Source organism: Phocoena sinus, chromosome 11 (genome assembly GCF_008692025.1).
Source record: "Phocoena sinus isolate mPhoSin1 chromosome 11, mPhoSin1.pri, whole genome shotgun sequence".
Taxonomy (NCBI): domain Eukaryota; kingdom Metazoa; phylum Chordata; class Mammalia; order Artiodactyla; family Phocoenidae; genus Phocoena; species Phocoena sinus.
Genome location: NC_045773.1, coordinates 95,210,673 through 95,229,997, shown reverse-complemented (window position 1 = coordinate 95,229,997; position 19,325 = coordinate 95,210,673). Strand labels below are relative to the sequence as shown.

General features: G+C 46.0%; 1 protein-coding gene across 5 annotated transcripts in view; it reads left to right on the top strand.

The window, feature by feature from the left end:
- Window positions 1-3,102: 3,102 nt before the first annotated feature.
- HIVEP1 (HIVEP zinc finger 1) overlaps window positions 3,103-19,325 on the top strand; it is a 144,379-nt gene continuing 128,156 nt past the window's right edge. The window contains exons 1-3 of one of the 5 annotated variants that reach the window (XM_032648858.1): window positions 6,964-7,174; window positions 9,591-9,671; window positions 10,230-10,372. In XM_032648858.1, the coding sequence (XP_032504749.1) occupies window positions 10,333-10,372 (40 nt within the window). In that variant the 5' untranslated portion in view covers window positions 6,964-7,174; window positions 9,591-9,671; window positions 10,230-10,332. Of the gene's footprint in view, window positions 3,206-6,963; window positions 7,175-9,182; window positions 9,672-10,229; window positions 10,373-19,325 lie in introns of those variants that run through there. The other 4 variants (XM_032648859.1, XM_032648860.1, XM_032648862.1 and 1 more) reach the window with 4 other exon arrangements.

The window sequence follows — 19,325 nt, the reverse complement described above, 5'->3', positions numbered from 1 at the left end:
TGTCTTTTTCCACATTGTTAGGTCATGGATAAGGTTGTATTGTTTTAATTGAATGCTGTTGGCTCTTTCTAGCATTCCCTAGTATGCACTTGTCAACATTGCTTATGAGGAATTCTTTTAGGAACCACAAGTATCACCTCTATCAATCACTTCTAGTACTTTTTCACCTCTTTAACAGATAGGACACCAAATAATACTCATTAAACTCTTCTACTAGTTGGCATTGAACTAGGTGCTTTTTTTTTTTTTTTTGCGGTACGCGGGCCTCTCACTGTTGTGGCCTCTCCCGTTGCGGAGCACAGGCTCTGGACGCGCAGGCTCAGCGGCCATGGCTCACGGGCCCAGCCGCTCCGCACCATGTGGGATCTTCCCGGACCGGGGCACGAACCCGTGTCCCCTGCATCGGCAGGCGAACCCCCAACCACTGCGCCACCAGGGAAGCCCAAACTAGGTGCTTTTAAATGAAGTTAGAGACTAAGTTCCTTGTAATAGCGTATCCTGTAAGGTTAATGGTATCAATATCGGCATTAATGTGAATTAAGTCATTGTTCTTAAACCTTGACATGGTTACATTTAAAGCCATTTTCTCTTCTTCCCCTCAAGCATCACACCATACCAACTTCCCCATTTTCACCACACAATCTACCAGGTTCTCAAAACTGTGTGAAACAGTGGACTTTTATTTTTTTCATTCCCTTTTCTTCTTTGTTTCAGAGAGGTACAACGTTATAGAGTTATTGTAATGTTTTTCAGAAAATATAATCTTTAAGCTTTAGCATCTCAGTATCCTCTGGGTTCCAATCACAGCACTACCACTTACTAGCTCTATGGCTGCAGGCAGATTATTTAGCATTTCTAAGCCTCTCTTTCTTCATCTGTGGTATGGATTTATGGGGGGGAGTAAATGAGTTTATACAGGAAAGCGTGGCAAGTCATAAACTCTCAGTTAACTGTCAATTACCACCACCACCATTACTGCTGATACAAATACTACTATAACAACTTCTGCAATGTAAATGCTATTTACTATTACTGCCCATATAAATACTACTATTCCTGCCCATGCAAATGCTACTATTACTATTTTTGCTGCTACAGACACTACAGACAGTCCTGGACTGTATATTTTTTCACTATACAACGGTGCAAAAGCAAGATTCAATAAAAATCATACTTCTAAGTTTCTACTCTATTTTGATGTTTTCCCAGGCTAGCAATTCACATGACTATGATACTGGGCAGTGGCCCCAAACCACATCTCCCAGGCAGCCACACCATCCAGACGGTAAAGAACCAAACACATACAACTATTCAGGTTTTCACTTTCAATACAGTATTCAGTAAATTACATGAGACATCCAACGTTTTATTTTAAAATAGGCTTTGGGTTAGATAATTTTGCCCAACTGTCGGCTAACGTAAGTGTTCTGAGCACGTTTAAGGTAGGCTAGGCTAAGCTCTGATGTTCAGCAGGTTAGGTATATTAAATGCATTTTTGCCTTACGATATCTTCAACTTACGATGGGTTTACTGGGCGTAACAGTACCGTAAATCAAGGAAGATCTGTGCTATCGCTATTTCTGCTGATACAAATACTACTATTACTACTACTGCCAATAAAAATACTGCTATGACAGATCCTAAATCCATCAGTAACAATAATTTTCCTTAAAAAGATCATTCTCAGTCCAGATGTCTCCAAGTGACATGCAGTATCATGTCTTAATTCCTTCTTAAGGATGCCCAAGAAGGCTTTTCTCAGCCCATTCTGTCTTCACAGGTCACTACCAGAGAACCCATTCTTCCTGTTTGGCTGGGACTGGAGAGGTGAATGCCTCTCGTCAGGGTATAGTTATTCACGGCCTCCCACTTCCTCTCAATAGTGCCCTGGTTTGCAGGCTGCATTTATATGGCCACCCTTCTTTTATTTCACATTTACTTTGACTTTCTGCTCTAGCCAGAAAAACCATCACACACAGTTTACTTGCTGTCTCACCTTCAAGCTATTTCCCTTACCTGGAATGCTATTCTCAGACTATTGCCAAATCACGAACTTTCTCTCCTTCAAAATCCTACTCAGAACTCACCCTCAGGATGGAAGTTTCTCTGATAATCCTGCCTTCCACCCAATCCAGAAAGCTCTCAGCAATCATGTAAGTAACTGTATAACTTTAATTGGCTCTGTTTATAAGTTGCTTCTTGTATCTTTTCTCCTCTAGGTATTTTTCCATGTGTTTATTCTGTCTCCATTAATTTGTAAACTCCCAGAGGGCAAGGTCTGAACACAGGTTGGTGTTGGCATAAAGTGGATGGACAGATAGGGCTGAGGGCTGAGTGTTAGACTGTGCATTATTTCTTGATTACTGATCTGTTTAAAAAAAAAAAAGCATGCTTTGTTAGTGCTTTGTTTGTGATGGTCCTGAGCCTGCTAATCTAATGTAAAAATATATCCAGTTTCTGCTAGTGACCAGTTAAGGAAGATAAAATCAACAGTTACAAGCTTTCCATAAAGGGAGGGGAGGGTGCTGGGAGATTCTGACCTGTAAGAATGGTATCTAAAAGGCATGTTATTACAGAATTTCTTTTCTTCAGAGGTATCTTGTCTCTTCAGGGCTGCAGGTCTAAGAAGGGAAATAATATTTACTTTCAAAACTGAGATCTAAAAACCAAACAAAGCCTCAGAAAACGTACAGTACCACCTTGTTCTAAGCTTGTGCTGAGTGGAGGGAAAATGAATCTAACTGAGAAGGCCTCTTTTCTGTGTGTCTAACAGAAAATGCCACATGGTCCAGCGCTCCAGGATTACTAGATAGGCGGATTGTTCATTTCAGTCCAGGTAACAAAGGGAAGCGGGGCAAATGCTCCCTTCTCGCTGCGGGGCTAAGAAGTGGGAATACTTTACCGTGACCACCTGCTTCCCTCTCTTCAAACCAGCACGCAAAGTGCCAAATATCTGTGTATCATTCTCGGCGCGGAGCCCACGGTATAAACCCAACGTAGGCGGTGCACCAGATAACATCAAAGCCCCAGGCAGGGGCCAGAAAAGGGGGGGCAAAAGCAGCCGAGGGAATGAAGCGCCTCCCCCTAGCATTTCCTCTCACGCCCACTTCCAACCTAGGAGGCTTTTGGTTTCTGCTTTTGTTGTTTTTAAAATTAAAAGTTAAACCCAGGAAGCTTTGGATCAGAGTTTGGCGTGGCAGTTCGGGTAAGTTTTCCCTCGGCTCTTTTGTCTGGCGTCCGGCTGGGGAAGAGCCCGGGCGTGGGGCACAGTTGGCAGAGAGTGCGGGGCAGGTTTTGTCGCCGGGTCACCCCGAGGAGGAGGGGATTCGGCCGGTGGACGGGAAAGCCCAGCGCGCGCGAAGGGCGGAGGGCGGAGGGGAGGGACGGGCGGCGGCGTGACCCGGCCGACAGCTGGGAGGAACCTCCGGGATCTCCGCGTGGCGGAGGCGCTGCCGGGCCGCGCGCTGGGCGGAGGGCCGGGGCCGCGGGGCCGCGCCAGGGGGGAGCCCGAGCCGGGCGGGCCCGGCGGCCGCGTGGGAACCGGGGCAGGGGGCGCGCGGGCGGGGGCGCGGAGCCCCGTGGACGCGGCGGGATGGCGGGGTCCCCCGACGAAGCCCCGCGGAGGACTTGTGCTGGCCCCTAACTGCCCTGCGAGGAAAATGTGTGCGGAGCCTCTCTGTGACACTGCCCTCGCGTGAACCCCGCTCCCCAAGAGCGCTCACACGGCCGGGAGGGTGCAGCCAGAGAGGAAGGGGGCCCTAGGAGCCCCCCTCTTTGTTTTTTTTTTTCTTTTTCAGAGTAGGGTCACCTCCCCCAGTGTTCCAGAATTTCTGACAGTTCAAACTGCTGTTTACCATTCCCATTTATCTTGTGGTTAAAAAAAAAAAAGCTTTTCCCCAAATTCCGTTTATAAGATACAATTTGAGAAATTGTATTCAATTTGCCACAAAATAATTAAAGCCGAAACTAGCTACTTTATAGTTTAGTTGGATTCCCCTACATTCTGATAACTAGGAAGTTAGAATTGTAGGCAGAATTAGGAAAAGAAATTGCACTTGGAAAATTCGGAACTTGAAAATGGGAAAATGTTCGGTATTATTATATATATTTCCAAAAAAAGATTAATTTGATGCTCAAGATAGTTAAATTGTGAATAGTCTATTTAAGAAAAAGGTTCTTTAACAAACTGAAATGACAAAATTAATCTATTACAACTCCAAATTGCATGTTTAATTTGTTAGAGAGTTCACAGCAATGCCAAATCCCATATAAACCTTGTGTTCACACTATGTATTTGTTATGGTAACAACTATTGGGTTAAAAATGTATTCAGTTAGCATTTTTGACTTAGCAGGTGACACAGAGTAGAGTCAGTTATCATCAGCCTACCTTAATCTTTATCGTCTGACAGATTAGGTGTACTTTCACATGTAAATGGATTTTAAAAAAATTATTTATTTATTTTTAACATCTTATTGGAGTATAATTGCTTTACAGTGTTGTGTTAGTTTCTGCTGTAAAACAAAGTGAATCAGCTATACATATATCCCCATATCCCCTCCCTCTTGTGTCTCCCTCCCACCCTCCCTATGCCACCCCTCTAGGTGGTCACAAATCACCGAGCTGATCTCCTTGTGCTTTGCGGCTGATTCCCACTATTTTTTTTTTTAATTCAAGTTGTAAAGTTACATTTACATACGTTCTGTGATTGCAGTCCATTAGGTGTCATTTAATTTCATACCAGAGATGATTTTATCACATCGAAAATGAAAAAAATTGCATTATTTCATTGCAAGGTTGGAAGCATAGTGTGCTAAACATTATTTCAAATTTAGGCAGTTGTTGGCTGATCTTCGCTTTTATGACCAAATCTACTTTTTAATGGGCATATTCCCCCCTTTACATGACACTATTTTTGGTTACAAGCTCGCCATTATTGAGTATTCCATTTTTAATCATTCGCATTCTGGTGCATTAAGCTTTTCTTAGCTCAAATGAGCTAGAGGTAGGATTTCCTCAGGGGAATTTTAGGGGTCAACCCTAGGAGGAAAAACCTAGATCTCTTTATGGAAGCCCCAGGGAACAAAACAATTCAAGTTTGCGCAGATGGCCAGCAGAGTGGGTGTACGGTCGTTCAGCATTTTTATTCCTTAAAAGGGGAAAGCACTTTGGTTTGTATATGAGAATTTTTTCTGCATCAAAATTGTTTTCACCTTATTCCTCCCAAGTTCAGCGTGGCTCCTTAAACCAGTCATTTGTGCCTGCTTGTTTAGGTGTACACGTGGAATTTCTGAGCCCCAAACTTCTAACGTTCTTTATTTAGGTCTAACCCTGAAAACCTTCATCATTACCCTGGTCCAGCCCCTCCTGATTTCTTTTCCATAGATTTCCACTCCTTGCTTCCTCTGTTGCTTTCTAGCAGCCGGGGTCAAACTCTGGCTTATGGTAATTACTCCTTCTTCCCCCTTTCTCTCCTCCTTGCGACCCTGTGGCCAGGTCGCTGCCCAGGCCCGCAACCCCCTTTTCCTGATCCCAAAGAGCCCTCTCCTCCCTGCCCCAAGCTGTCAGGCGGACCGGCAAGGGTTAACTGCGCTCGCTGCTCCGGCTCTGGGAACCACCAGCGGGCATTGCAGTGGCCTCTGGAATAACCTTGGCTTTCCTCAATCTTTTAATAGAACATCCGCCACCAAAAAGTAGTTTCAGTTCAGGGTTAAAAATATGTCCCCTTCCACCCTTCAACTCAACACCCCGCCCCCCTCCCGTTTTTTTATAAAGTTGTTTTTCAAAGTTAATGAGTTTCAAGTTTCACAATGACTTTCCCCTTCCCTCCACGCGTTGCTGAGGAAACCCCCTTGGGGTCCCCCCGCACCCTGGCCCGCCCTTTTCCCTCTCCCCTCCCCCTTTCGGCCCGGGCGGGGGGCGGGGCTGGGAGACCCCATGACGTCACCGGGCCGGCCCACATCCTGCTTTAAAAAGTAAAGAGACGGTAAAGAGAAACTATCGCCCCGCCCGTCCCCGCCCCTCTTCCCGGACCAACCGCCCCCAACTGCGCGACCCGGCCAGGCCTTCCCTGGGCCGCGTGACCGGCGGGCCCGCCCCTCCGCCCACGCCGGGCGCCAGTCCCCGAACCGGCGCGACCCCGGGCTCCCGCCCCTCGCGTCCCTAACCCCGCCCCTTCCCCCCTCGGGCCGCACCGCCCCCTCCTTCCGTCCCCCCTCCCGTCCCTGCGGCGGCCGGGCGGGGCTGAGCCGCGGGCGGGCAGCGGGGGTAGGTGCGGTCCCGGGCCCGCCCCGCCAGGGAGACCCGGGACTCCGGGCTCCAAGCGAGCCCGGACCCGGGGCACCCACCCTACCCCTACCCCACGGCAGTGCTGGGCAAGCGGCGGCGCCAGTCCCGCTGGGCCTCCGCCCCCGGGGTGACCCCGCCCCTCCCCCCGCAAAGACCCCGCCTTGGTCCCCGCCGGGGGACGCCCCCTCCCCCGCCCCCGCGTCGCAGCCCACGGCCTCCCCGCCTCCCGCCCCCGGGGATCCCCTGCTGCCCCGCCTACCCGCGGGAAAGCCTCCGACCTTCGCCCTCCCTACCCCGCGCCACCCGGCCCGCGCTCCTCCCGTCACCCCTAAAGACTCTAAACGTGCCCTACTCTGCCCCGGGGAGAGGTAAAGCCCGCGCCTGCCCTCCTCGCCCCAGACCCCGGGGTCCCCCCGCCCCGCCTCCCGCGGTGCGCGCTCCCGGCCTCGCCGCCCGGCCCCCCGGACGCCCCCTCCCCGGCGGCGGCGATCATGCCGCGGCCCCAGGCGCCGGCGAGCGCTGCCGCCTCTCCCTCTCGGCGCTTGCGGCCCCCGCCCGCGTGCCCCGCGCTCGCCCCCCCGCCCCCCGGCCGGCTCCCCTGTTTAATATTTCAGCGCTGGGTGGTGAGAGTGCCAGTCGCTGGCCTTTAGTGTGGCTGCTGCTGGGGGCGGCGGCGGCGGCGGGGAGGGGGACGGAGCCGGGGGGACCGGGAGCAGCAGCCGGAGGAGGTTATGTTTGTGTTTGGGGTTGTCAAGTGAAGGAGGGATCCCAGGCGCCGCCGCCGCGCGGGGGTCGAGGAGATTTCGAGCTGCGGCCGCCGCCATCAGCAGCGCAGCTCTAGGGCCGGCTGCAGCGGCAGCGGCCCCGCCGGGCGTCCTGGCAGCAGGTTCGGCGCGGGCTCCGTGGCGGGGGCGCTGCAGCTGGGAGGGCGGCGGGGGACCGGCGTAGTGGGGTGGGGGACAGGACCACATCCCTCTCCGCGGGCGGGGGGGCGTGCGGGCGCGCGTGTGTGTGCGTGTGTGTGCAACCGCAGACCTTGCAGAGGGGATGGCTGCGTGCGGGAGACACTTGCCACTTCTGGGCGCCCTCGCCGCGCGCGAGCGGCCCGAGCTGCGGTCCTGCGAGCCGAGCAGGTACGGAGGGACCCAGCCTCCCCGCCCGCGTTCCAGCTGCAGACGCATTCTGCAAGAGGGTGGGGGGTGAGGGAGGCCAGGCCTCGGCTTCCCAACCTCCCGGCTTTGTGGCTTGCTTTTCCTTTCGTTCTTTGCTCTAAGTGCCTGTTTACTCCCAGCCACCTGGGTAGTTTCTTTCCGGGTTGGGAGTACGCGCCTGCAGCAGTTGGGAAGAGGGCGGTGGGTTTGGCCGCGGGTCGGCTCCGGCTCGCCTTGGGGTCGGGCTGGCGAAGGAGTTGCTGCTGGAGAGGGGAGGGGGCGGCGGCGGAGCTGGCGGCGAGGAGGAGTCTCAGGGCTGCCGCGCTCGCCTCGCCTCGCCTCGCCTTGCCTTGCCTCGCCTCGCCTCGCCTCGCTTCGCCTCGTCCTCCTCCTCCTGCTCTCCGCATTCACTCTGGGCTCCTTCCTGAGCTGGCACTTCCATTCCCCCCTCCTCCTGGCATGCGAAGCGCTTTGTTCGGTGCAGCGTTGCGGAGGGGTTTTCCCAGGCTCCGCCCTCCACATTCATTCATGTTTTTTCTCCTTGCAACTAACTGTCTTTACGCTTTTTGATCGTGTCATGTTTTTGCTCCATGTAGTATTTATTTCTTTCCGTAAAGGAACGGTTCATCACTCCTCTTCATCGCTACAGTGCTGCTGTCGTTGGAAAGACTCACTCCCCCCCTACAAGGATTTAAAAATGGGATGGACAGCTAGGGACAGTGGGTAGGCAGAGAACAGGGTAGCGGAAAGCTGTTACTGATTGGGAATTTGCATATTTTCTGTGCAGGCTCCGGATCTTGTGGTGTCACGTGATTGAATTACAGTCGGAGTTGTCGCTTTAAAAACTTCTAAATATCGTGACCTTTTAAAAGCGTTAAGTTGGGAGTTAAGCCTTCATACAGTTTATTTGGCCCTGACGTCTCTACATTCTCTCTTGAATCGGAAGCTCCGTCAGTTGGATGGTGGATGTTTTTCGTGCAGGGAGTTGGGGAACTATATCTTTTATAGACCATTTAGCACAGTGCTAGATGAAGTACATGGTATTGAACCTTCATATTTCATATTCTTTACCATGCAGTTAAAAAATTCCAAATATTTTTTATGCAGTGCCCACGTGCAGCCTTATCGGGGTTAAAATACTAAAGTTAATCATAGCCTTCTTTCCTTCTGCTTCTTCTCTGCTGTATTGAAACCATAAATTTCTAAAACCTTATACTGGTTATTAGGTACAGCCCTATGGTCCCATATAGGCATTCTTAAAGAGGATTAATATTTGATATTTCCGTGTGCCAGGCAGTGAGCAAAGCACCTGCATTGTTTAGTTCTTACAACCCAATGAGGTGGATACCATTTCCTAGTTTTACAGTTGGGAAATCTGATCTTCAGAGAGGTTAAGTACCTTGAACAAAGCCACACAGTAAGCCTTGAACCCAGTGTGATTTGACACCGAAATATATAGTCATGACTTGTTGTGCTATACAGCCTCTTGAATAAAACCCCCAGAGCAGGTACTATTTCCAGCCAGGAAACAAGCGTTGAGAGTACCTGAGTCAGGTGGTGCCACATTTCTTATTTGTTGGCCGTGGGCAGGTTCCTTAACCTCTTCCTGTCTTAATTTTCTATCTTTACAATGGATAAATGATAGCTACCTAAGCAGTTATCATTAGGATTAAATTAGGTAATGTGTAGGAAGTACACAGGCACACAGTAGGTGCTTTTGTTTTTTTCTGTAGTACTGGATGTTTTAAAAGTATTAAACAAAGCATTGCTATTCCATTCTTGTGTCTTCGCTTAGTGATTAAACATAATTTCATGTTTAACATCAACATCATGGGCTTTGCTTATCAGCCTTATTGCAGGAAGTTAAAACTAAGATTTTATAGCTCAGGGATCCTTGAGGATCTCATGGGGGAAAGAGATGGTTAAGTTTTGGATTCTTACTGTTTTGACGCATTGTATTTCAAATCGCTGTTTTTAAAATGTGTACGTAAGGACAGGGTTATGCTGCAGTAACAAATAACTCCTAAACCTCAGTGCTTAAAACAACAAAGATCTCCTTTATGTTTCTGCTCCATGATCACGTTGGGTTGGCGGGAGCTCAGCTCTGTGTTGTCAGACTCGCTGTCTAGAACAGTGCCTGTCTCATGGCAGAGGAAGAAGAGCATTGGGGGATCTGGCTTTGATAACTAAATGCTCCACCCTGGAAGCGATGCCTGTTTCTTCCACTCACAGGTAATTAGCCAGAACTGGTCACGCATTCTAGCTAAACACAGGAAGGGAGAAAGAACAGTCCTAAAGGAGCCTAGAAGAGAGAACTGGAATAATGGGGGAACAGCCTCAATAGCAACCACATGTATTAATTGAATTAACTCAGTAAGACAAAATGAATGAGACATGGTCCATGCACTAAAGAATTTATAAACGGGCAGACTTGTACTATATACAGCAAAACCCTTTTATAGCCTGATGTACTTTAATTGTACCTGGAAATGTTGCTTTAAAACACAATTCACTGAGTTTTTTCACTCTTTTTTGTTAAAGGTACAGTGATTTTTTTTTCCCCTGCGTTTTTCACGGGAAAGCCCAGATAGTGGCAAAATGATGTGTCCTACATCGAATTAAAAGTTTTAGTAGGTAACCTTCTGCAGTGGCCTTCAGCTTGATTAGATTAGTTGAGATTTTGTTGAGTTTAGACTAGTGCAGTCTTAAGCCATAACTTTTGAAGTGTCTTTTTCCTTTGAAGGTAGTAAAAGGTTGTGAAATGTGACTTTTTTTTTTTTTCTTTTTCAGCACATGGATTAATTGATGGACATTGGGTTTATGGAGCTACCTTTCTGTGACCTGCCCTTCCTACAGTTTCTAAGAAGAAAAAGGGGCCCCTGAATCAAAGAAGATGCCTCGAACTAAACAGATTCATCCCAGAAACCTAAGAGGTAGGGCTCTGCATTAGATAGAAGTAGGGTTTACAGTCAATCTTTAATCAAGTATCTCATTGGTGGCAGGAATGGCAGCTTGTGAGATGGTGACCCTGCTCCATGGTCTGGTGGCTCCAGGACCCCTGTTCTGTTTCTCTGGTTCACTTCCTCTTGCCCTGCACAATTTCTGTCTCTCAGGAAATGCTTTGTAAATATTTGTTGAACGAATTAATTGAATCTGACAAAACTACAGTGCCTTCCCAAGCATTAGTATGGGTATTGAAGTCTGAGATTCACTGTCTCTTAACAGGCACCTTGTTTGGAGTGAGGAATCTGAAATAAATGGTTGGATATTCTTTGCCAACTGGATCACCATGAATTAGTTTTTTTCACCCCTCCCCCATACTTCTTTTGAGATTTATTTTTGTACCAGTCTATACATTAGATTAACAAGAAGTGAAGACAATTGTAGTTGACGTTAACTCAGACCATTGTTTGCAGGACTACTCAGGAAGTAGGTATACTGATTTATTTTCCATAGGGAAGCAATTGGTCAAAAATGTGTATGTATATGATATACATTTCATATAAAACAAAAAAAATCAGCATTTCCTCTTAAATGTGAAGAGATGTTTTAATATTAGGAAAGTCAGCTTTTTTTAGCTTATTGTTTTAAAAGATTTGTATTATTCTAATGTACCTTATCCACTGGGAACGGTAATTATCTTTCATATTAAACTTAGTAGGTAAAAGTGTGTAGCAGTGTTAAGCAAAGAACTGTTAAAGCAAATAATTCCAAACTGCGTAAAGTATCTTATGAAATATTTACAATTACAGAAAAAATATTCTCAAGCACACGCAAGGTAAGAAATGACTTAAAAATCAGACAAATTTAATTGAAAATGTTCCTTGGTGAAATAATTTGGCCAGTCCCTGTAAGGTGGTAAGTGAAAATGTGGCCAATTACATGGCCTACTTGAATCTGCAAACAGTACTCATTTCCTACCTAAGCGTACTGGAACTCTCTGCTAGCACAGGTGGATACCTCAGCCTGAGTTCAAATTGATGATTTTAGTACCAGTGTTCAATGAGATGAGGATTTAGATGGAGTGCGGTAAGTGTCGTATGTCGAAGTCTGATTTTCAGGGTCACATAGAAAATGTTGGAAACTGACTATTTGCCTGTCTCTTTTACTAGAATCTGAGCCCCCGAAGTCGGACTTTCTCTTCATTTACTTCTGTAGGCAATGGCTCCATGCTCACAGCCAGCTGAGGCAGGCATTTGGAGTCCTGGGCTCAGCTTTTATAATTCATCTGTCCAGAGAGGGTGCCCTGTTCCGATGGATCCACATGCTCTAAGGCAGCCTTGGGGCTGGCAGGGGCCCTAGCCCAGCACAACTCCTGGCAGCTAATTAGGAGCCCAGATACTCACTGAAAGAATGAATGCATGATTGATCTGAAAGTATCATTCATTAGGTCATAAACATTAAATGTTTTTCATATTTAAAATATATCCTTTATTATATTCTAGATAACATGGCTATCCAGAGAAATGCAGATTTTTAGGCCATAGACTTTTCCTTTCTGTATCAAATAAATGTACAACTCAGCAGGTATTTGTTTTTTGTTTTTGTGAATTTATTTATTTATATTTATTTTTGGCTGCGTTGGGTCTTCGTTGCTGTGCGTGGGCTTTCTCTAGTTGCAGAGGGCGGGGGCTACTCTTCGTTGCGGTGCGCAGGCTTCTCATTGCGGTAGCTTCTCTTGTGTGCGGAGCATGGGCTCTAGGCACGCGGGCTTCAGTAGTTGCGGCACGTGGGCTCAGTAGTTGTGTCTCATGGGCTCTAGAGCGCAGGCTTAGTAGTTGTGGCGCACGGGCTTAGCTGCTCCGCGGCATGTGGGATCTTCCCAGACCAGGGGCTCGAACCCGTGTCCCCTTCATTGGCAGGTGGATTCCCAGTCACCGTGCTACCAGGGAAGCCCAGCAGGTATTTGTTGAACGCCCTCCTGTGCTGCCATTCCAGGTGGCAGGGCTGAAATGATAATCAGACATGGACGCTGCAAAGAGAAGGTAGTGAGGGAAGAGCAGACGTTTAGAGATGACAGTGGAGTTTGGGGATCATGTTACATTCCAATTTTGCAGGGGCTGGTTTGGAGAGGGGCAGGGTGGGAAGGAAAGATAACATCTGAACTGGGTTCTTAAGGCTGACAGATTACCTAGGAAGCTGACAAGACAGGATGAGTGCATTTCATCCTGGGGTGGGAGCTTGTGAAGCAACTTGGGGTATCCAAGCTCCTCTAAGTTACCATCCATGACCAGAGCATCAGAAGCTCTACTCAGGGGGGAGACGAGGGAGGGAGGGAGGGAGGAGATTGGAGTGGGAGAATTGGGAGGAGTCAGATTATAAAGATCACGAAGTCTGGGTCTAAATTTAGTATGCAAAGTGAAAAATTTTAACAGGAAAACTTGCTTGTTCTCTGAAATTAAGATGTTTTGAAAGTTTTTGAAGAGAACTTGTGATAACCTGGGTTCTGGCCCATTGGTGAGAGTCTAAAAAGTTGCTTGACTAAGGCAGTTATGAACTCTCAGCCACTAAAGAAAGGATCAAAGTAGATTAGCACAAGATGACAAAAGCAACTTTGCTAAAGCCGTGTGGGCGGATGGGCAGATTCGGTAGGCACGGGGGAGGGGGGACTTCATGGAAGGGGTGGTGTCTGAGCCAGTTAGCTCACTCAGCTGAGAAGGGTGAGGGCCAAGCTGTTCCCATTGGGAAAACCCAAGTAAGCAAAGGACAAAGGCAAGAACACCTTTACAGTTTCCTCTTTCCTTCTAAAAATGTATGAGGACTCTATCCCTAGGCGCAATTTGGGGGTTAAAGTAAGCAGGGAAACAACAGGTACTAAAATGAATTTTTTACCATTTACTGTTGTCCCTTGAACGGCAAGTTTTGAACTTCACAGGTCCATGTATATGTGGATGTTTCTCAACCACAGGTTGGGTGAATCCTCAGAAGCTCAACCCCTGGATACGGAGGGCCAACTGCCTTTATTTAAGGGACTTGGGCGTCCATGGTTATTGGTACCTGTGGGGGTCCAGAACCAACACCCCGTGGATACCGAGGGACGACTGTATTTTGTATCTTAGTTGTGTGATACAGTTGGAGTATCGTTTGCTTGGCTTTACCTGTGACCCGCTGCTTCGTCTTGTAGAAGAGCTATCTCATAAAGTTAGCTCTGCCGTGGGGAGAGACGCAGTCAGAAGACCAGCTCCTCGCCGCTGCTCTGTGTGCTGTCATCTTAGGGGTTTCCGTTAAACATGTTGCCTCTATTTAGTCTTCCTTAGAAGAGCGCCTGTGAAGAATTTGTCCTGTGCTTGGTCATCAAGTCAATAATTAAAGCTTTATCCTTAAATCTGAAATCATATGTTTATTATGCTTCCATGGCATGTGGAAGGATTGGGGGAACATATGTATACACGCACGTGTGTGTGTGTGTGTGTGTGTGTATTCATGTGTTAAAGTATTGTACAAGTGTAGAAAGAATACATGCAGGGCTCTATCCTGGAGGAGCATACAAAGTTAGTACAGATTTAAATGGCACGCCGGCTGTGCTCCCATAGGAGGCGGAGTTTACACCTCTGATGCTAGAGGTTCTTTAGTGGAAAAGCATGAGAGGAACTGGTATGTTAAGGGCAGGACATGAATTTGGGGCATAACTGAGTCAGAGTTAGATCTGATGGGTGACTTGTACAGTTTGTGAGAGTGAGGTTTGCCGAGTTCTGGTCTCTTCACCCTTGGCCACATAAACCACCTTTGTCTTTGGTGCCCACTTGCACACTGTGGGTGGGTAGCGTCTAACAGTGACATTTCCTTCGTGAGGTTGAATAGGAATTTCTGAAGGTTCCCTGGAGAGGGGCTCTTGGCCACCGTGTGGCAAACTCCAGGCCCAGCTCCACGTGTGGTCTATATGAGTGCGCAGCAGGGTGGCACCTTCCTCCCCAGCAGTCATTCCCTACCCGTCGCCTCCTTCCCAGGTCTTTGCAGGGACTCTTGGGTAACATGGAATGGGGGAACTGGGGACTTGCAGGGGCTCCATCTGTCATTTTAAGATAAAGGGCTGTTTTTGTGCCTTGCCATTCGTCACTGTGAAAGTTTCAAAGCTTTGGGAAAAAAAAATGGGTGTTACCTATTTTTGGTTGTATTTGGGCCTAGGGTTTCAAAGATTCATCGGCTTTAGGACTGGAAATCAGTGTGGAAAATACTAAGTATTAACCTTTGCAAAATGTATTTTGAGACTTTGGTGTGGCTGTTTTTCATTTTTATTGGTTGAGTGCATTTGGCTCTGAACACATTGTGAAAGACGAGAGCTCTTTTCCCCTCTGAGAGCCAGCTTTATTATAATGTGAGAAGTAACACTTGGGAGGGTGATCAGAGCACAGCTGAGATCCACAGGTGGGGTCTGTGGATGCCCATCGCCTTAGAAGATAAGGTCCAAAGCCGTGAATTTAGCTGGGACACACTTGCCTCGCTCTGGCCTTCTTGTTCTCCTGTGTATCTGATGGATAGTCATTTGCCATTTCAGGAGCTCAGCGTGCAAACCCAGCATTTCTGTGTTGCTCTTCTTTCTGGAAAGTATCTCTTCCCCCTCCTCACTTCTACTCTGTTTTCTTACTCTGTGTGGGAGGTGTGTCTGCCAAAGAAGATTTCACCGCTTCTTTGACTTTTTTCCCCTTTCCTCCTCTCTTCTCCCCCTGTACTCTGCCCCCCCGCCCCCGTGTACAGTGGGCTTCTGTTGCTTGTGTCTACAGGTGCCTTATTATACTTCGTAATGGCATCATGATTATTCTACAGATCTGTCATCTTAGCTGGATATAAATTATGTCAAAAGAGACTGTCTTAGTCTTCTGTCTGTGCTCAACAAAATAACATTCGTGTTAGCTTTTTAGCCAACTAGAGGGTTAAAGATGATTTGTACTCATGAAATTTGCTTACGTTTTTGAACTTCAAGTAGCAAATGCTTCTTATGCTATTTGGTCACCTCTGATTAAGTAACCTATTCTAATATAAAGTTTGAATCGCCTTAAACAGATAAACCAAGTAGTTATTATTAACTTTTGTTTTATGTGAGGTTTTGCCGTTGGATTCCTAGAGTTTATCCCTTTGGTACATTTAGTTAATATAATGGTAAAGAGTTGGGCTTTAAGCTGTCACGGACTAGCCGTGTGGCCTTGGGCAAGCTGGGAGTGTTGGTTTCCTCCTCGTAAAATAGAGACAATGTGTGAAGGTTGTGGCAAGTGTAGGCAGTTGGGACAATGCCTGACACTGGATAGACACTCAGTCCAGAGACCTGTTTGTTACTTTTGGTAAAATACTGGTTTATGCCAACTCTTGAGTTACATGTTCTTTGCAAACAGAGGGCACGAGGAATACCTATGTGAAGCCTCTAACCGCATTTTGATAACTGCATAAAGGAAGCTGCCTCTGCTCAGCATTGTTTACTGATGTGCCGCCTCCTGGTCCTGACTCCTCAAGGCTTGGGATTTGGGAGAGAGAGGTCAGTGCGGACAGTCATCTGGGGAGGGAAATTCTTAGCCAGTGCGCTGCCGCTCAACTCTTTCAAACCTTGCCTCATATTTTGACAGTGTTGAATGAAGTGAAACATGTTATTTGTTCTGTCTGCATGGAGTTCTCAGGAAACTGATTGTGAGGTCTTCTATTCTATTATAATTGAACTGTTGTTAAAAATGTTGACATCACTGTCACGTGGGATAGAAGTGACGTGCTCTGGTCATCGCTATATGGTACCGTCTCTCCATCCCCTGGCCCCTCCTGTGTGAGACCACAGGAACCCAGCTGGGATTTCGGAAGTAATCTCATTAATGCGAATATTTTCATTTGCTATCAGTGTGTGAACCTACTCCAGTGATTGTTTTGTAAAATCTTACTGTGAATATAATTTTATGTTTTCTTGTTATGTGGGGATTATCTTGTTGGGCTTATCTGTAGAATAGGTTTAATTTTGATGATTTTCAGATGGAATTCCAGCTGCTTATGCATTGCTTTTCACATTTGAATGTTAGGTTAGCACAGCCTTAAGATTTGAGAAGTTAGAAATTTTGTTGGGAGAACCACCCCATGTCTTACAAAAAAAAAGTTCTATATATGACTGTAGCTAGAAATAAAGTAAGTAATAAATGAAAATATAGTTTTGATGACAAAGGTGAAAAAGCAGTTGCAGTTATTAGGAACTATTGTGTAAGTAGGTGATATTACTTAGTTTGACGAGGATAAAAATAGAAGAATAGACTTAATATAGCAAGCCTCCGTTGTTTTTTTTTTTTATTCCAGATAATTATTTTTTGGCTCCTGTTGAGAGCTTATCTGATGCTTTTTGAATGCTTATTAACATTAACCAAATGCCTTTTTCTTTCCAAAAGCAAATACAGAATGTAATAACATGATTAATCAGAGTAATGACTTTATTTTAGAACATCTTTGCAGAAAATATGTTCTGATGAGGTATAATTTTGTCTTACCATAGACTAGAAAAATACATAATATGCATAAACCCCCTGGTCACATACATAGGTGTTAAAGCTGCACATTTTAGAATGCAGTGTAACGTGAGTAAGTCTGGGCTAAAGTTGACTCTTGTGTTATCTGAAAAAATATTTTATAAATAAATTAAGTGCCTTATTTTTTCATTTATATATTGAATTCTTTTAAAACAGTTAAACAGTATTTTTTTGCATATTAATAATGTGCTATTAACAATGTGTGAATTACAGATGATGCAAAGCTGTTCTTATAAAGCACTGGATGTTTGTAATACTGTTAGCCGTCTATAGCACAAAAACTTACCACCAGTTAGGGTCCTTTCTTCTCAGTACTCAAATCGTTATGTTAGAGGGAAGTTCTTTTTGACCATTAGGCTTAAAGCTTATAGTTGGTGCAATATTGCATTAACTTTGACCTTTCTTTAAAATAACTTTAAAATGAAGACTTTTCAGAAGGTTCTTAGAGATTTTCTATGAAGAATTTTGTTCTAGAAAATAATCTGAGGCTGTGCTGCCATGCAAAAGTGTTCAGAGAATATATAGTGAAGTTGGCCACTGTGCAGTCACCTAGAAGAGCAGTCACAACGTGGGAGGTGGAGCCATAGTAGTTCAAGAGTTAGAGCCGCTTAACTGGTACAAAGCTTGATTTTTATTGTACTTAGGTGTTCATGTGTGTATATTATTTGTGTGTGCTTATATGATGAGAGTATGAATTTGCTCAAACATATTTACAGGTTTGTATTTTGAAGTGTGCTTATTTACATGTGCTTATCTTCCAACTCTTTCAGATTCTCCAGTGAAGAAAAAGGTCCAGTCAGCATGTAGCCGCTTAAGGTTACAGTATCCAAAGAGAAGTTGATTAAACATATTGCTACAATGGGGCAGTGTTTGATAGTTTAAAAATCAAAAAAAAATGAACTGAGCTGCTACACAGGGACCTGGAAGGTGGTTTAACAGTGCCAAGGAGTTATCTCTCCAGTTGCTAGTCTCTCATACACTTCTCCAAGAGAATTATCCAAGTTTTACAGCTTGGAAGGACGGACCTTTGAGGTATTTAGTTCATCTTCCTCATTTTACAGATCGGAAAGTTGGGCAGAGACATTTAGGGGAATTGATCTTGAGCAGCTCACTTGTGTCTTGTTCAAGATGATGTTTGTGGAATGGTCTTTAAAATCTTTTCTTATCATATTGCTTCCCACAGTTACAGTTTGTTGTGGGCCGGTAGCAAGAGGGAGGTTGTGCCATATCACTTTTATGATGATGAAAAGAGCTAGCGGGCTTCCCTGGTGGCTCAGTGGTTGAGAGTCCGCCTGCCGATGCAGGGGACACGGGTTCGTGCCCCGGTCCGGGAAGATCCCACATGCCGCAGAGCGGCTGGGCGCGTGAGCCATGGCCACCGAGCCTGCGCGTCCGGAGCCTGTGCTCCGCAATGGGAGAGGCCACAACGGTGAGAGGCCCGCGTACCGCAAAAAAAAGAAAAGAGCTATAGCCTCTTCGCAGGTCTGTGTACTAGGCTGTATTCAAAGAGCTTTTTGCATGTTTGTTTGTTTAATCCTTACAACCATGTGAGATGGCTGCTGTTACTGCTCACATTTCATGGACATGGGACTGAGGCACAGAGAAGTTGCTGGTTGCCCAGAGTCCCACAGCTAGGAGTTTCCAGTGCCTTTGCTCTTAACTGTCATGGTTATGCTTGTTCATGTTGATAGCAGAAAGAGCTTTCCTGCCTAGAGTAAGAGCTTAGAAATGCTCTCCATCCCAGTTACAAAATAAAGCTTGTCAAGCTTAGCACATAGAGCTGAGCTTACTCAGCAGGTCAGAATTTGAAGGACCTTTTTCCCCCCTCTAAGTCTTTAACTGTTGGAAATCCATTTTGGAGTTGTGTACGTAGACCGTAGTCCAAGTTGGATTTACTATTACAAACAATCAAGGGGATTTCCAAGCTCTTCAAGAGGGAAAGTATAGCTGTTCCATCGGAGATGCTTACTTACATGATTTGCTTAGTAAGATGTAGTTGAAAGTAAAGATGTCTTGCTTAAGGTGGAGAGTGGCAGTATTTAAACGGGAGTTTCGGCATAAAGGTTGAAATTTCGGACATAACGGCTTAGAAACTATTTCTGGGAAAATTAATGACAACATTAAAATTCTAAGTAAAATAAAGAACAAAACATTTTCTATTTTTTTCTCATGCAGTAGGTACGGAAGAATATAGAAAAGATGTACTGTTTTAGATATATGTGGACCTATATCCAGATTGCAGATGTAGGTAAAGGGCAAATGAAGAACCACTTTTAGGGGTGAGAGATCAGGGTTAGGAGATTTTATTAGTCTTTCATTTTAACAGTGAACAACAAACCTTGTTACCCTCCTTCAGAGAGTTTTAGAACACATGAAAAAGATCTAAGGGTAAAATATA